Raw genomic sequence first — 15,883 nt, 5'->3', positions numbered from 1 at the left:
CTCCCTGGGCCCTGCCCTCCCATCCATGTCCATCCTTGTCCCCCTCTGCCCTTCCCTCCTCCATCCATATCCAGCAATTCTCCTCTCTCCCCTCCCCTCCATTTCCAGCAATTTCTCCTCTCTCCCTGGGCCCTGCCCTCCCATCCATGTCCCCCTCTGCCCTTCCCTCCTCCATCCATATCCAGCAATTCTCCTCTCTTCCCTCCCCTCCATTTCCAGCAATTTCTCCTCTCTCCCTGGGCCCTGCCCTCCCATCCATGTCCATCCTTGTCCCTCTCTGCCCTTCCCTCCTCCATCCCTCCTTATCCAGCAATTCTCCTCTGCCCTCCCATATCCACCTGCCCTGAGTCTGGTTTCTTGTATTTAATTTAAATTTACCTCCATCGTGGCAGCAGCTGTGCAGCGTCAGTGAAAGCGCTGCCGACATCTCCAGCCTTCCCTTCCCGCTTGTTCGTTCCCTCAGTGTCCCACCTTCTTCTGACGTCATTTCCTGCGAGGGCAGGACACTGAGGGAACAAACGAGTACGAAGGGAAGGCTGGAGACGTCAGCAGCGCTTTCACTGACGCTACGCAGCTGCTACAACATCGGAGGTAAATTTAAATAAAAGGGTTGCTGTCGGGGTCCGGGAGCTGCGGTAAGCGGCGAGGGTAAGCATGGTGCGGCGGCGCCCTCCAGAGGTCGGCACCCCCCTGCGGTGCTTACCCTGTTTACTGTGTTGGCACGGCCCTGTGGCCAGTTCAAATCCCACTGCTGCTCCTTGTGATCTTGGGCAAGTCACTTAACCCTCCATTGCTTCAGGTACAAACTTAGATTGTGAGCCCTCCGGGGACATAGAAATATCCAGAGTACCTGAATATAACTCACCTTGAGCTGCTACTGAAAAAGGTCTGAGCAAAATCTAAATAAATAAAATAAATAAATAAATAGCCAGGCACTCCATCAGCAAGGCAGCCAGGTCAACTGCTCCTTTTCTCACCAACACCACATGGCATACTGGTCATTGCCATCCTGCACAGAAGCGGAAAATAAAAGACCTGGTCTGTCTCATGGAAAGGAAAGAATTTTGGATTTACTTCAGGCCTTTTCTCATTTGTAGCTCAAGGTGACTTACATATGGAGTCAGGGAGGCAGCAAGTACATTAACTCTGGTTAGAGGCTGGAGCAGTGCGGTATGAACAGCAGAACTGGCAGGGACTGCAGCCTTTCCCTCAAACTCTATCTGTTGCAATTCAAGCAGTGTTACATTTGGCAGCTTATAAGTGGAGTATATGACATAAAATGTTATGCTTTATCATTTCTAAATTTAGATTTTTTTTTTCTCCACCTGAAGGTACCAGAAATCTGTGTCTCTCAGTATTTGTGTGGCACTGATACTTTTTCCAGCTGAGTAGAATAGAGAGATTTCTACAGCGGTGGAATCTTCAGTATTGAAAATCCTGAAAAGCAAATTCAGTGGTTCCAAAGCAGACGAGAGAAGAAGTGAAAAAGAACATGGTAAAGGGCTGTTTTTCTAGTGCTTAGCCTGTACACACCGACTTATCTTTCTTGCCTGGGGGGTGGGGGGGGGGGGGGTGTCAGGGTTTAGAACTTAAAATCAGAAGCCCTAATCACATTATTTTTGTTGGGCAGGGAGATCATGTTACACCCGTTTTGGAAAAGCTTCATTGGCTTCCTATATATTCAAGAATTCAATTTATAATTCTTACTCTGGCTTACAAAGCAATTTACACAGGTCTCCCAGACTATTTGGCAAGCCAACTATTCTGTACATGTCTGCCTGAGGGCCCAGAAGCTGTAGGAAACCCAGAGGCTCTGCCCGGTTGCCCACCACTGTCACCGCACATTACAGCTCCCTCCCAGCCTCAGTGGGCCCTCCCCAGTCCTACCTTGAAGAGCCCTGGTGGTCTAGTGGCCTCTGTGGGGGCAGGAAAGAATCCCACTCTTTCCTGCCTGATGCCGCTACTCTGCCTGGCGGCACTGCCATATTATAAAAATGGCTGCCGAGACTTCCTGCAGCAGTCTCGTGAGACTGCCAAGACCCGCAAGACTACAGCAGGAAGTCTTGCCAGCCATTTTGAAAACATGGCAGCACCAGGCACAGTAGCAATAGCGGGCAGGAAAAAATGAGTTCTTTTCTTTCCCCTGAAGAAGCCACTAGATCACCAGGGGCCCTTCAAGGTGGGACTGGGGAGGGCCCAACTTGACTCAAGGCTCTGTAGTGTGTAGGAGGGGGTGGCAACTATGGCAGTGGGGGGGGGGGGGGGGGCTGTAGTGTGTGGGTGAGGGGCAGCAGTGCAGCGGTGGGGTGGCGGGCAGTGGCCAGGAGAGCCCCCGACCACTGGGCATTGGCAGGACACTGGGACATTGGCAGGAGCCAGAGTGGGGAGACTGTACTATCCCCAGGGCTACCAAGAGCCAGGCCTGGGGCAAACAACGAGCAAACCCACCCCCTCCAGGGCCCCCATGCGCCCTTCCTTCAACCCCTCAAATGTTGAGTCAAACCTGTCTGCTCCAGACCATCTCCATTCCCCTCAAGGGCTCTTAACAACTCTCCCCCACCCCCACCACTCCACTTCAGCAGAAAGGATACCCACCCTTCTTCACTGACAGGAAGGAAGGTCTGAGGATTGCTGCTTGACTGAATGAAGCAGTGCCCTTTACAGTTGGGTGGCCCTGCCTGCTGGATTGGCAGGACAGCTCCATGGTCCCTTCAGCCAGTGAAAATGATAAACATCCGATATTCCAGTGAGTAGAGAATTGGGTTTGTCAGTAGCCCTTGGGTGGGTGTGGCTTCTAGACTATAGGAATACACTAGAGGATGCAGGTTTGATTCTTTTTGTGGTGTGGGGGAAACAAAGGGATTGGGATGCCCCTCATGGGGGATCTATAGCAGGGAGGGGGAGGGAAGAAAGGTGGAAGGACGGGCATGTCTTACAGAGGCATTAAGTTTGGGAGGTGAGAGGGAAGGATGCTCCAGAAGGGGTTTCTCTACATCACGGGTTCTCAGACCAGTCCTCGGGATACACCTCGCCAGTCAGAACTTGCATGAGATAAATTTGCATGCTCTATCTCTATTCTATACAGATCTGTCTCATGCATATTCATTGTGGGTATCTTGAAAACCTGACTGGTTAGGTGTGTCCTGCGGACTGGATTAAGAACCCTGCTCTACGTGGAGGGAGGGAAGAGAGATGCCCCATATGAGGCTCACCCAGACCGCAGAAAAGGAAATTGCCCTTGATAACTAGCAGCTTTTAAATAAAATGGCATTGACATACAGACATTTAGCTGGGGGGGGGGGGGGGGGGGGGGGGAGGGTCATTTCAGTGCAAGTGACAGACACATTCTGTTGATGTTTTCAGTTTATTTTAACATGACAACACACCCCTACGTGTATTTTTCCCAAACCAGCTCTAAAATACATTTTCTTCAGATACTTCTTTAAAAGTTCACAAGCAGCTCGTACAGTTAAGAGCTCTCACCAAAGAACAGCATCTAAAAACAATGCAAGAAATGGATGTTCAGAAGATTCTGCCCAATATATGAAAGCATTAACCATTGGGTAACCACAGCGGTAGCAATTCTTCTCCACTCTTACAGTGTTTATATCTTTATTACATTAGCTATTATCAAACAGAACTTTTGTGCTTGTGACATTATAAAACTTGCAGTGATGTCACTATTACATTGCAGTTTCTTCACTCGACATTCGATTCATGGGTACGTCAATTCGAACTTCTAAGTTGTCTACGAGCTGTGAGCCTGGAAGGTTATTTGTCTGTGAGGTCAGAGGTCGATCCTTCCCGGACTTGCCTAGACCTGAATAAACCATTAAAAATAACAGTCAGATGTACATTCTCCAATCATGTTAAAACTCATAATAAAACCCCAGCATCTCAGTTCCCTTCTAAAGAAACACGTATTGTCATTTTACTGGTGGACAACCAGTGTAGTAAAACTCTATGCTGTTTGATATTCAAAGTGATTTAACCCAGCAAGAGAGCCTCCTGCTCAGTTAAAACACTTGTGGCCACCTAATACTCCTGCCGGAATTTTGCATAAAAAAAAAAAAATCAAAATTCTGCGCACAAAATTTGCAAATCTGCAAAATTCTATGCACAAATTTGTAAATTCTACAAGTTTATTTGTCATAATGTAACCAATATTACAACCCTACTACTACTATTTAGCATTTCTATAGCACTACAAGGTGTACACAGCACTGCACAAACATAGAAGAAAGACAGTCCCTGCTCAAAGAGCTTACAATCTAATAGACAAAAAATAAAGCAAGCAAATCAAATCAATTAATGTGTACAGGAAGGAGGAGAGGAGGGTAGGTGGAGGCGAGTGGTTACAAGTGGTTACGAGTCAAAAGCAATGTTAAAGAGGTGGGCTTTCAGTCTAGATTTAAAGGTGGCCAAGGATGGGGCAAGACGTAGGGGCTCAGGAAGTTTATTCCAGGCGTAGGGTGCAGCGAGACAGAAGGCGCGAAGTTTGGAGTTGGCAGTAATGGAGAAGGGAACAGATAAGAAGGATTTATCCATGGAGCGGAGAGCACGGGAAGGGGTGTAGGGAAGGACGAGTGTGGAGAGATACTGGGGAGCAGCAGAGTGAGTACATTTATAAGTTAGTAGAAGAAGTTTGAACAGGATGCAAAAACGGATAGGAAGCCAGTGAAGTGACTTGAGGAGAGGGGTAGTATGAGTAAAGCGACCCTGGCGGAAGACGAGTCGGGCAGCAGAGTTTTGAACCGATTGGAGAGGGGAGAGGTGACTAAGTGGGAGGCCAGCAAGAAGCAGATTGCAGTAGTCTAAACGAGAGGTGACAAGGGTGTGGATGAGGGTTTTGGTAGAGTGCTCGGAAAGAAAGGGGCGGATTTTACGGATGTTGTAAAGAAAGAAACGACAGGTCTTGGCGATCTGCTGGATATGAGCAGAGAAGGAGAGAGGAGAGTCAAAGATGACCCCAAGGTTTCGAGCTGAGGAGACAGGGAGAATGAGAGAGCCATCAACAGAAATAGAAAACGGGGGGGAGTGGGGAGGTGGGTTTGGGGGGAAAAATGAGAAGCTCGGTTTTGGTCATGTTTAATTTCAGGTGGCATTGAGACATCCAGACTGCAATGTCAGACAAGCACGCTGAAACTTTGGTTTGGATGCAAGGTGAGATATCAGGGGTAGAAAGGTAGATTTGGGAGTCATCAGCATAGAGATGGTAGGAAAAGCCATGGGATGAGATTAATAAACCAAGGGAAGAAGTGTAGATAGAAAAGAGGAGGGGACCAAGAACAGAACCCTGAGGTACGCCGACAGGCAGAGGGATAGAAGTAGAAGAGGATCCACCAGAGTGAACACTAAAGGTGCGGAGGGAGAGGTAGGAAGAGAACCAGGAAAGGACAGAGCCCTGGAATCCAAGTGAGGACAGGGTATCGAGGAGTATGCTGTGATCGACAGTGTCAAAAGCAGCGGAAAGATCAAGAAGAATGAGGATGGAATAGAGACCTCTGGATTTAGCCAGTAATAGGTCATTGGAGACTTTAGTAAGCGCAGTTTCGGTTGAGTGGAGAGGGCGAAAACCAGATTGTAGTGGGTCAAGAATAGCATGTGAGGAGAGAAAATCAAGGCAGCGGTGGTGAACAGCACGCTCAAGTAATTTGGAGAGAAAAGGGAGGAGGGAGATGGGTCGGTAAATAGAGGGACAAGTAGGGTCGAGTGAAGGCTTCTTAAGGAGAGGTGTGACCACAGCATGTTTAAAGGCAGTAGGGACAGTTGCAGTGGAAAGTGAGAGGTTGAGAATGTGACAGATAAAAGGAATAAGAGCAGGTGAGATGGCATTAAGAAGGTGGGTGGGAGTGGGATCAGAGGAACAGGTGGTACATTTTGAGGAAGAAAGGAGAAGTGTAGTTTCCTCTATAGTAACTTCAGGAAAGGAGGGAAAGGAATGAGGGGAAGGAGAGAGAGGGGAACGGACTAGTGGAGGGAGAGGTGGCGAGGTAGAGAATTCAAGGTTTAAAGGTTTATCTTTTGAACCTTGTCGTGAAAGAATTTAGCAAGGGTCTGAGGAGATAATGAAGGGGGAGTTGGGGGAGGGGGCACCTTGAGGAGAGAGTTCAATGTGGTGAAGAGAAGTCGAGGGTTAGAGCCAAGAGAGTTGGTCAGTTGGATATAATAATCCTGTTTGGCGCGTAAAAGAGCAGATTGGAAGGAGGTCAGCATGAAATTAAAGTGTAAGAAATCAGCAAGGGCCCGAGATTTCCGCCAGAGGCGTTTGGCGGAGCGGGTACAGGAACGTAGGTAGCGGATATTAGAAGTCAGCCAAGGTTGGGGTTTTGTACTTCTTTTAGGGCGGGTCATCAAAGGTGCAAGAGTGTCTAAGGCAGAGGATAGAGTATTGTTGTAAGAAGAAACAGCCTCGTTGACAGATGTGGATGGTGCCACAGTAGAGAGGAGGTTTGAAACATGGGAGGATAGAGATGAAGGGTCAATATCGTGAAGATTTCTAGATAAATTAGGTAAGATAGGATGGGACTGGGAGGGAGGAGATTTAAGTGTGAAAGTTATAAGATGGTGATCAGAGAGGGGAAGATCAGAGGCAAGGAAACTAGAGGGTGAACAGTTGGAGGAGAAGATTAGATCAAGACAGTGACCATTTTGATGAGTGGGGGAGGTGGAGCATAGTTGGAGATTAGAGGAGGATGTTAAAGCGAGTAACTTGGAAATATAAGAGTTGGAAGGATCATTAGCAGGAATATTAGAGTCACCCCCTCCCTGTACACAGATACCATCCATATTTTTCCCAGCACCCATAGCATCCACCTTTTTTATAGCCTGTCCTGCACCCACAAATAACATCCACCTTTTTTACAGTCCCCTCCCTCCCTCCACATAGAACCCACCCAGTAGCGTACCAAGGGGGGGGGCGGTGGGTGCGGTCCACCCCGGGTGCATGCCGCTGGGGGGGGGGGGGGGTCGCGCGCCTGTCCGCTACGTTCGTTCTGTGCTCCCTCTGCCCCGGTTGCAGCCCCCCTAGGAATGCCACTGCACCCACCTTTTTTTACAGCCCATCCCTGCACCCACACACAATCCATATTTTGTTTCAGCCACCCCCCGCACTCACCATTGAGGTAGGAAGAGGAAGAGCTACTTCGTGAGCACCTCTTAAGGGCAGAAAATAACCCCACTCTTTCCTGCCCACTGCCACCGCTTCTTCCAAATGGCTGCCAAGATTTCCTGTGGTAGTCTCACGAAATCACCAGGGAATAACCTGAGAGTGGGAGACTAGCTCAGATGCAAGCAGGACCCAGTCGGTGGGTGGGGATGCTAGTATAGAGCCTGAGCCCAAGTGCAGGCAAGGCTGGACAATGCTGGGCAGACCCTTCAGGTGGCTGCAGGGTTACCCCAGGTGGGTGATAGGTCTGTCATGAAACACCTAGCACCTGCCTGGGGTTGCCCTGCAGCAAACTGAAGGGTCTGCCCAACACTGCCCAGCTTCGCCTGCACTTGGACTCGTGTTCTATACTAGTACCCTCCACCCACCGACTGGGTTCTGCTTGACTCTGGGCTAGTCTCCCACTCTCAGGTTATTTCCCAGTGATTTCTAAGACACTGGGGGTCACACTCTAGGGGTCCCACAGTACCCAGAAAGCACCCACAGACCCAAAAACATGAACCAGGATTCTTGGTCAGTCCAGGACAGCAGAGTCAGTAAACTAAATAAGGTTTATTGTAACAGAACTTGAACAGTGAACAGAAAAAGGTGAAATCAGCAAGCAATAACAGGTAACTGAATATGAATCAATTATAAAACTATCTAAACATTTGTTTACTACCTGGGTAGTATATGGGGAGTTCAGGAAATGTAGCTGCTCCCCAGTTATAAAATATAACTACTCATAGGGTCTCAGCTGAATAATGGCTGGGACCTGCATAAACTTTGTCAGCCCTAGATATTCAATGCTGGGGCCTGGATAAGACCCAGCACTGAATATCTGGGGATAGTTCTCCTTGCAGTTAGCATTTAAAAAAATGCTGACTATCGGGGGCGGGATATTGACTGGATGACTGCTTGTCCTGTTTTTATAATGGGATGCTTCAGCTTTTATCTTTTTGGGAGATTCCTGATGTAGTGAAAGCGTATTTAGCTGTGTTTAAACAGGGGCGTAGCTACGGGTGGGCCTGGATGGGCCCAGGCCCGCCCAGTTTGGGCTCAGGCCCATCCAGAGAAGACTCCCAACACCTCCGTCATGGACGTGTCTCCTCACACCCTCTCCCACCCCCACCGTAGCGCTTCCCTTTAACGCTATCGGCGCTGCCTCCTCACCTCACAGTCTCCGTTTTCCACCCCTGCGGCAGCGCTTGCAATTTGCTATCGTCGGCACGCTGCCACAGCTGACAGACGCAGCGTGACGTCCTACTCCGGGACCTTCCCTCTACCGCGTGCATTCCACCCTTCCCTCTGCCGTGCTAATTCAACTTCAATTAGCGCGGCAGAGGGAAGGCCCCGGAGCAGGACGTTGTGCCGCATCTCTCAGCTGTGTCAGGCAGCACTGACGATAGCAAATTGCAAGCGCTGCAGCGGGGGTAGGACACGGAGACTGTGAGGTGAGGAGGCACTGGACTTACAGGGGGGAGGTTGCAGGGAAGGGGAGACGGAGAGGTGCTGGATTTGCAGGGGGGAAGGGGAGTGGAGCTGCATATGCGGGAGGGGGGTTGGCGGGAAAGGGGAGGTGAGGTGCTGGACATGTAGAAGGGGGGTTGGGATAGGTGTTGGATATGCAGGGGATTGGGGATGGCTGAAGGGAAAGGAGAGAGATGTGGACCATGTGGGGAGTAAGGTAGAGGTCCAGCATGGAATGGGGTAAGGACAGAGCATGGGTGCCCACCCATCCAACCTGCTGGCCCACCCAAAAATTGCTTTCTGGCTACGCCACTGGTTTAAATTACAAACTTTTTTTTAAAATATTTCAAAACATGAATTTAATTGGTTTGCAGAATGTGAGCCTTTCCAATCTCCCTCTGTAAGGAACTCTTCATCAGAATGCAATGAACAGCTAGCTGACTAGTACAAGTCCTGGGACAAAATCTTCTACCCTACATGGTTTCATCTCTTCCTTTTCCCATCCCCTATTTCCACGCTTTCTCCCCTTGCCCCACCCCCAAATACTAGAACCCATTGATACCTGAGCTGGACTGGCTGCGGCAGGACATTTTGGCGCTCTGAGAGCGTGATGGAAGACTGTTAGGGTCAATCGGAGTCAAGACTTTTGGCGGTGTTTGATGCTTTAATTTAATCTTGGACTGCATCGCTGTAAAATGAGATAGGAAAAGAGATGACTGATGCCATTCAGGTCCAGGGCGCAAATATAGAGGGGCGTAAACATTTCTCCCAGCCCATTGTCTCCTCTCATTGGTGATGGTGAAGTGAGCAGGGCAATAGCATCAGTGATGAGTTGCACAGAATGCCCATCCCCCCAACATGGCCTCTAACTATACCGTGACCTCTAGTGAGAAGCACTAGCTCCCTCGGGGCCACTTTTACTAAGCTACAATAAACACTAGCACATACTCACTGCAGCTTAGAAGGACTTACTGTGGGTTGCACCGAGGCATCCTGGAGTAAAAAAAGAAAAGCCCAATTCAAACCACATGTGAAAAAAATGTATCTTTTCACACTTGAAAACCATGTGAAGAATACAACTAAGAAAGTGTTCCATGCCATGTGGAAACTCAAAAGAGTAAAACCTTTCTTCCCAAGGGCTATCTTCACGAAACTGGTGCAGTCATTGGTGCTAAGCCACCTAGATTATTGCAATGCACTCTTCGCTGGCTGCAAAGAACAGACCATCAAAAAAACTTCAAACAGCCCAAAACACCGTAGCCAGACTCATATTTGGGAAAACAAAATATGAAAGCGCTAAACCCCTAAGAAAGAAACTACACTGGCTACCATTGAAAGAACGAACCACATTCAAAATCTGCACAATTGTTCATAAAATCATTTACGGAGATGCCCCGACCTACATGCTAGGCCTCGTAGACCTGCCACCCAGAAATGCTAAGAGATCCATCCGCACCTTTCTCAACCTACACTTCCCCAACTACAAAGGAATAAAATACAAACTAACACACGCGTCTAGCTTTTCTTATGTAAGCACGCAGATGTAGAACTCTCTTCCAATAAACCTAAGAACGATCAAAGAACTGATCGATTTCCGCAAATCCCTGAAGACATACCTCTTTAGCAAAGCCTACCACGAAAACCCTTAACTAATACAACACAATACCTAACCAAAATGACACAGAATGAATTTTCCAATAATGACTTGTTCAAACCTACCTGTATTCCTCTACCTTTATGTAATACCAATTGTTTTCTTTAACCTGGTATAGTTATGCTATAACAGGTCTTTGTAAGCCACATTGAGCCTGCAAATAGGTGGGAAAATGTGGGATACAAGTGCAATAAATAATAATTTATTTTTCTCAGAGAGGCATGTCTGGGGGGCAGAGTGTATGCATGACAGTGCAAATCAGTTAGTGTAGCCACATTAACGTGTGCTGCCTACAAAATGGGTGATGGTAAGGGCTCACGCGCTAATTTTTGGCAGTGGCCGTGACCTAATGGCAACATTAACATGTGGTCATTAATTCCGAAAATGGAAAAGCGGCCATTTTCCCGGCTGCAGTAAAAATGGCCTTAGGGCACACTAAGTCCACCTTTTACCGCAGCTTCAATTTCAATTTATTGGATTTGTACTCCACAGTTATCCGAGTACTCCGTCTATGTGGCTTACATAAAATAGAGCATATATACAAATACAAGTCAACAATACATAAGGCAGAGAGATACAGACTTGCGGTTACAAGAAAGGGAAGGGTATAAAGTGCGGGGTATACTGCTAGTGGTGCGAAGCCCATTAGGCAGTAGGTAGGAGAGGATGGATACATGATCAGGGTTGAATATGGGGTATGCCTTGCAGTTCTGATCTAAGTCACATCTATTAATTAGCTTAGTAAAAGGACCCCATTTTTAGGGATTCCCAGAGCACATGCCAAAAAATTCACAGAAATTCCATCAATTATAATAAAAGAAAAGCGTATATTAAGAAAATATATTACAGGTTAGCTTACAGTTGAACTCCTTTCTCCTTGCTGATCAGTGGCAACTCTTCCTCCCCCATCCAACGGTCCTCCCTATTGTTCCCACCTCGTTTTACCCTTTTTGGTTCTTCTCTTCTCTTCTCCCACTTCTCTATTCTTAAGACTGTAATTTCTTTTTTATTCCCTTTAGTTTTCTTCTGATCACTTATATGCAATCAGCAGTATATTAAGCCTACTAAAATAACGTTTATTGTGGTTTCTTAAAGGGGCAGCAGGGCAGTTTTGTGGTTAGTGGGGCCAAGGGCAAGAATTGATCAGGCAGGGCCCTAATGGACCACCCCATTCCACTGCATATAGCTTGCTAAGACTCCGATGCTCGTCACATACAGTAAAGGAATATTAATATTAGTTATAGGAACAGGAAGAGGTGTTTGCTCTGTTTCTCTTTTATGTATGACGCTGTATATTTATCTTTGTTCATTACATGTGTATGTATTTTCTTATGTATTGTATTCAAAATATACTGGAAACTCACAAACAATAACCACAATCCAATAAATCGAGCGAGAAAGGTGTTCTCTGTAGCTACCACTTTTTTTTACAATGTAAAAAAGTTGGGGGGAAAGACCTCAGATGCCTGTAACACTTCCTGCGCTGTTGTATTATTTAATTATTCAATTTGCCTTACCCCTCACCAGGAGCGTATCTGCATGGGGCCACAGGGGCCTGGGCCCCCGCAGATTTCACCCTGGACCCCCCTACCGCTGTTAAGCCTCCCCCGCCTACCGCCAACCCTTTCCCCGCCTACCACGGTCACCTACCCCCGAGGTCCGCTCCTGCCGTTTTTTTAAAATATTACTTCAGCTGGCGGGGGACCCCAACCCCCGCCAGCCTAGCCGAGGTCTTTAACTTCTTCATCCTTGTGCTGTTAAACCTGCAATGCATCCTTACAGTTGGACGGAGTTTGACGTCGCAGCACGTTGTATGTGCAGGACGTCAACGTGCTGCGACGTCAAACTCTGTCCAACTGGAAGGATGCATTGCAGGTTTAACAGCACGAGGATGAAGAAGTTAAAGACCTCGGCTGGGCTGGCGGGGGTTGGGGTCCCCCGCCAGCTGAAGTAATATTTTAAAAAACCGGCAGGAGCGGAACTTGGGGGGTAGGTGACCGCGGTAGGCGGGGAAAGGGTTGACGGTAGGCGGGGGAGGGTTAACGGCGGTGGGGGGGGGGGGGGGTATAATGTGCCCCCTCACTCTAGCCCCTGCCCCCCCTACCGCCGAACCTCAGATACGCCCCTGCCCCTCACTACCAATTATAATGTTCTAGTACATAGATTGTGTTGTCATTGCAAGTAGTATACCATGCCATGCCCACCTCTTCAATGTCGCTTTCGGCACCTAACCATTGTACCTTTATCCAGGAAATCTAGACTGCCCCCAATTTGATTGGCTGCACTTTTTTGTCCTTTAGATTGTAAGCTCCTTTGAGCAGGGACTGTCCTTCTTTGTTAGATTGTACAGCGCTGCGTAACCCTGGTAGCGCTTTAGAAATGTTAAATAGTAGTAGTATTGTTGTTCGAATATTTTTACTGCTCTAATTGCCTCCTGTTCATGTTTGATCTATTATAACTGTACACCGCCTTGAGTGAATTCCTTCAAAAAGGTGGTAAATAAATCCTAATAAATAAATAAAATTATAACGTCTCAGTCACAATGCTGGCTTCAATCATAGGTCTTAAAAACCCCCAACAATTTATTTCCATAAGTGCAAGAACATTTTCAAAATGTGACAGTGATACAACAATCGATCTTAGCTTATATGTGGCAGTGTGAGGCTCTATGCACAGCTGCCGATATTGAGTTGAACTGGAGGTACCACGGAAGCAAGGCAGCATCTAGTCCCCTGAGGAAGCCACATGGTGAAACGGGTCCCCGTTTGTTCTACTGCTTCACACTGCCACATATAAGCTAAGTTCGATTGTTGTATCACTGTCACATTTTGAAAATGTTCTTGCACTTATGAAAATAAATTGTTGGGGGGTTTTATGACCTATGATTGAAGCCAGCAGTGTGACTGAGACGCTGTAATCAGTGGCGTTCCTAGGGGGGGGGGGCGGTAGGTGCGGTCCGCCCCGGGTGCACGCCGCTGGGGGGGTGCCGTGCGCGCCTGTCCTCCGTTGTTCTATGCTTCAGGGCAGAGAAGAAGCATGGCACAACGGAGGACAGACGCGCGCGCGGCACCCCCCCCCCCCAGCGGCATGCACCCAGGGGGGGTTCCTTCGCGGTGGGGGGTCCTTTCGCCGGGGGGGGTTTCCGCGCTGCAACCGGGGGGCGGGGTGCATCGGCGATCCGCCCCGGGTGTCAGCCCCCCTAGGAACGCCACTGGCTGTAATTGAATAATACAACAGGGCAGGAAGTGTCACAGGTGTTTGAGGTCTTTTCCTCCAACCTTTTTACATTGTAAAAAAAGTGGAAGATACAGAGAACACCTTTCTCGCTCGATTTATTGGATTGGGCTTATGTATTGTATACCATTTTGCTGTGTTTGTTTGAAGGGCAGTTAAATTACATTTTCATAAACATTATGGTACAGCAGTAATTCTCTTTTTTCTCCTGTGCTAAATTCTCAGAAGTGTTCACGATCCTGTTAAAGATCATACAACTGTGTCTGGAGCCTTGAGCCTAATAGTGAGGGATGCAGCTGGAGGTATACCTGAGAGCAGAGATCCATGGAGAAGAGTGTTAAGAAACTTACTCTCTTTTACTCCGATGGTAGGAAATCTATGGTCCAGTCTTCCCTTGTAGATCTGTCCATCCAATCCAAGTATGCCAACCTCTCCCTGACACGAGGAAAAAGACAGTCAGATGCAGAAAAGATTCCCATTATTCTCTTTCCATTCTTTCCCTCCATTTGCTTTATCGCCCTGCTTCTATACTGCTATCATCCCTCAGGAGGCTGGCATTAGGGGGAGGCAACCAGGGCAATTGCCATGAGCCCCCACACCAGGGGCGTAGCTACGGGTGGGCCTGGGTGGGCCCAGGCCCACCCACCCAAGCGCACACACATTGCAGCAGCAGCACGACGGCAGGGACGCCACCCACACAGCGCACCCGCTGTAGCGCTCAGCTGATCAGGCTCGACAGAATCCAGCCCGATTTCGATCTCAGGCCCGCCCGCCCACCACCACCCAAGCGCACACACTGTAGTCTGCAGTGCAGCAGCAGCAGCCTAGGCCCTAGCGTACAAGTCACGCAGCCGCCAGCCGGGCACCCGCTCAGGTCTCCAGGGCAGGCTCAGACAACACCAGCCTGCCTGCCGGCGCCTACCTTCCCGGAATGATTGCTGCTTGCAGTGCACTTGCAGGGCAGCGCATCGTAGTTTCCCTTCCATCATCCATCCTACGTGGTAGCAGCGCTGAATGGACGTGACTGCGCTGCTGTGCGCAGCGACATGCTCAGCCTCGCTCGTGGCATCATTCAGAGGGCAGGCTTAAAAAAAATATTTGCATGTGCACGCACGTAGGTGCGAGGCGAGCCTCAGTCTGGCCCTGGGGTAGGAATTGGCTTGGGAAGTTTCAGATCATTCCAGAATCAAGTTCCAGTGTCTCCAACTCTGCCAAGGTAAGCAGCAGCTGCCAGCAAGTAATAAAATTGTAAATGCTTTTTTTTTCATCATAATCATTATCATGTAATTTTTTTTTTTAATTAAGGCTAGCTGCTGGGGCATATATATATATATATATATATATATGTATAGTGCCCACACATATTAGCTCTGGGCCCACCCAAAATCTCAGGTCTGGCTACGCCACTGCCCCACACCACTGAGGCCTACAAGCCTTTCCTGATGCAGGAGGGGATGCAGCCTTCTGGAAGGCTCTGGAGTCCTCCTCTCCCAAATTTCAGCCCTGTCAGAATACCTAACACTGGCTCTGCCTCAGCATCTCTCCTTCTTTCTCCATTGCTTTTTTTGCACTCTGTTATTAGACTTCTGGTGTTTTCTTTATTGTCTGTGTGTCTGAACCGCTTCTTCTCACATAGTAAATGACGGCAGATAAAATCCTGTATGGTCCATCCAGTCTGCCCAACAAGATAAACTCATTTTACATGGTATGTGATACTTTATACCCGAGTTTGATTTGTCCTTGCCATTCTCAGGGCACAGACGGTAGAAGTCTGCCCAGCACTGTTCTTGTGCTAAGTTCTGAAGCTAATGTCGACACCCCTTAAAATTTACACTCCAGCCCATCCATATCTATTCAGTCATGATCAGGGCGTAGACCGTAGAAGTCTGCCCAGCACCGGTTTCGCTTCCCAATTACCGACGTCGCCACCTAATCTCCGCTAAGATTACATAAGTACATAAGTACATAAGTAGTGCCATACTGGGAAAGACCAAAGGTCCATCTAGCCCAGCATCCTGTCACCGACAGTGGCCAATCCAGGTCAAGGGCACCTGGCACGCTCCCCAAACGTAAAAACATTCCAGACAAGTTATACCTAAAAATGCGGAATTTTTCCAAGTCCATTTAATAGCGGTCTATGGACTTGTCCTTTAGGAATCTATCTAACCCCTTTTTAAACTCCGTCAAGCTAACCGCCCGTACCACGTTCTCCGGCAACGAATTCCAGAGTCTAATTACACGTTGGGTGAAGAAAAATTTTCTCCGATTCGTTTTAAATTTACCACACTGTAGCTTCAACTCATGCCCTCTAGTCCTAGTATTTTTGGATAGCGTGAACAGTCGCTTCACATCCACCCGATCCATTCCACTCATTATTT

The 15,883-nt window shown here is 48.2% G+C and overlaps 1 protein-coding gene across 1 annotated transcript in view; it reads right to left on the bottom strand.

Annotated features, from left to right (window-relative positions):
• Positions 1-3,392: 3,392 nt before the first annotated feature.
• The window catches only part of QRICH2 (glutamine rich 2), a 148,096-nt gene continuing 135,605 nt past the window's right edge, over positions 3,393-15,883 (bottom strand). The window contains 3 exon segments of the mRNA XM_030208204.1: positions 3,393-3,820; positions 9,180-9,305; positions 13,856-13,940. Coding sequence (XP_030064064.1) covers positions 3,684-3,820; positions 9,180-9,305; positions 13,856-13,940 — 348 coding nt within the window. The 3' untranslated portion in view covers positions 3,393-3,683.

Source organism: Microcaecilia unicolor, chromosome 6, assembly GCF_901765095.1.
Source record: "Microcaecilia unicolor chromosome 6, aMicUni1.1, whole genome shotgun sequence".
In the NCBI taxonomy this organism is placed as follows: domain Eukaryota; kingdom Metazoa; phylum Chordata; class Amphibia; order Gymnophiona; family Siphonopidae; genus Microcaecilia; species Microcaecilia unicolor.
Note: the sequence above shows the minus strand (reverse complement) of the source record. Positions and strands in the feature narration are given on the sequence as shown.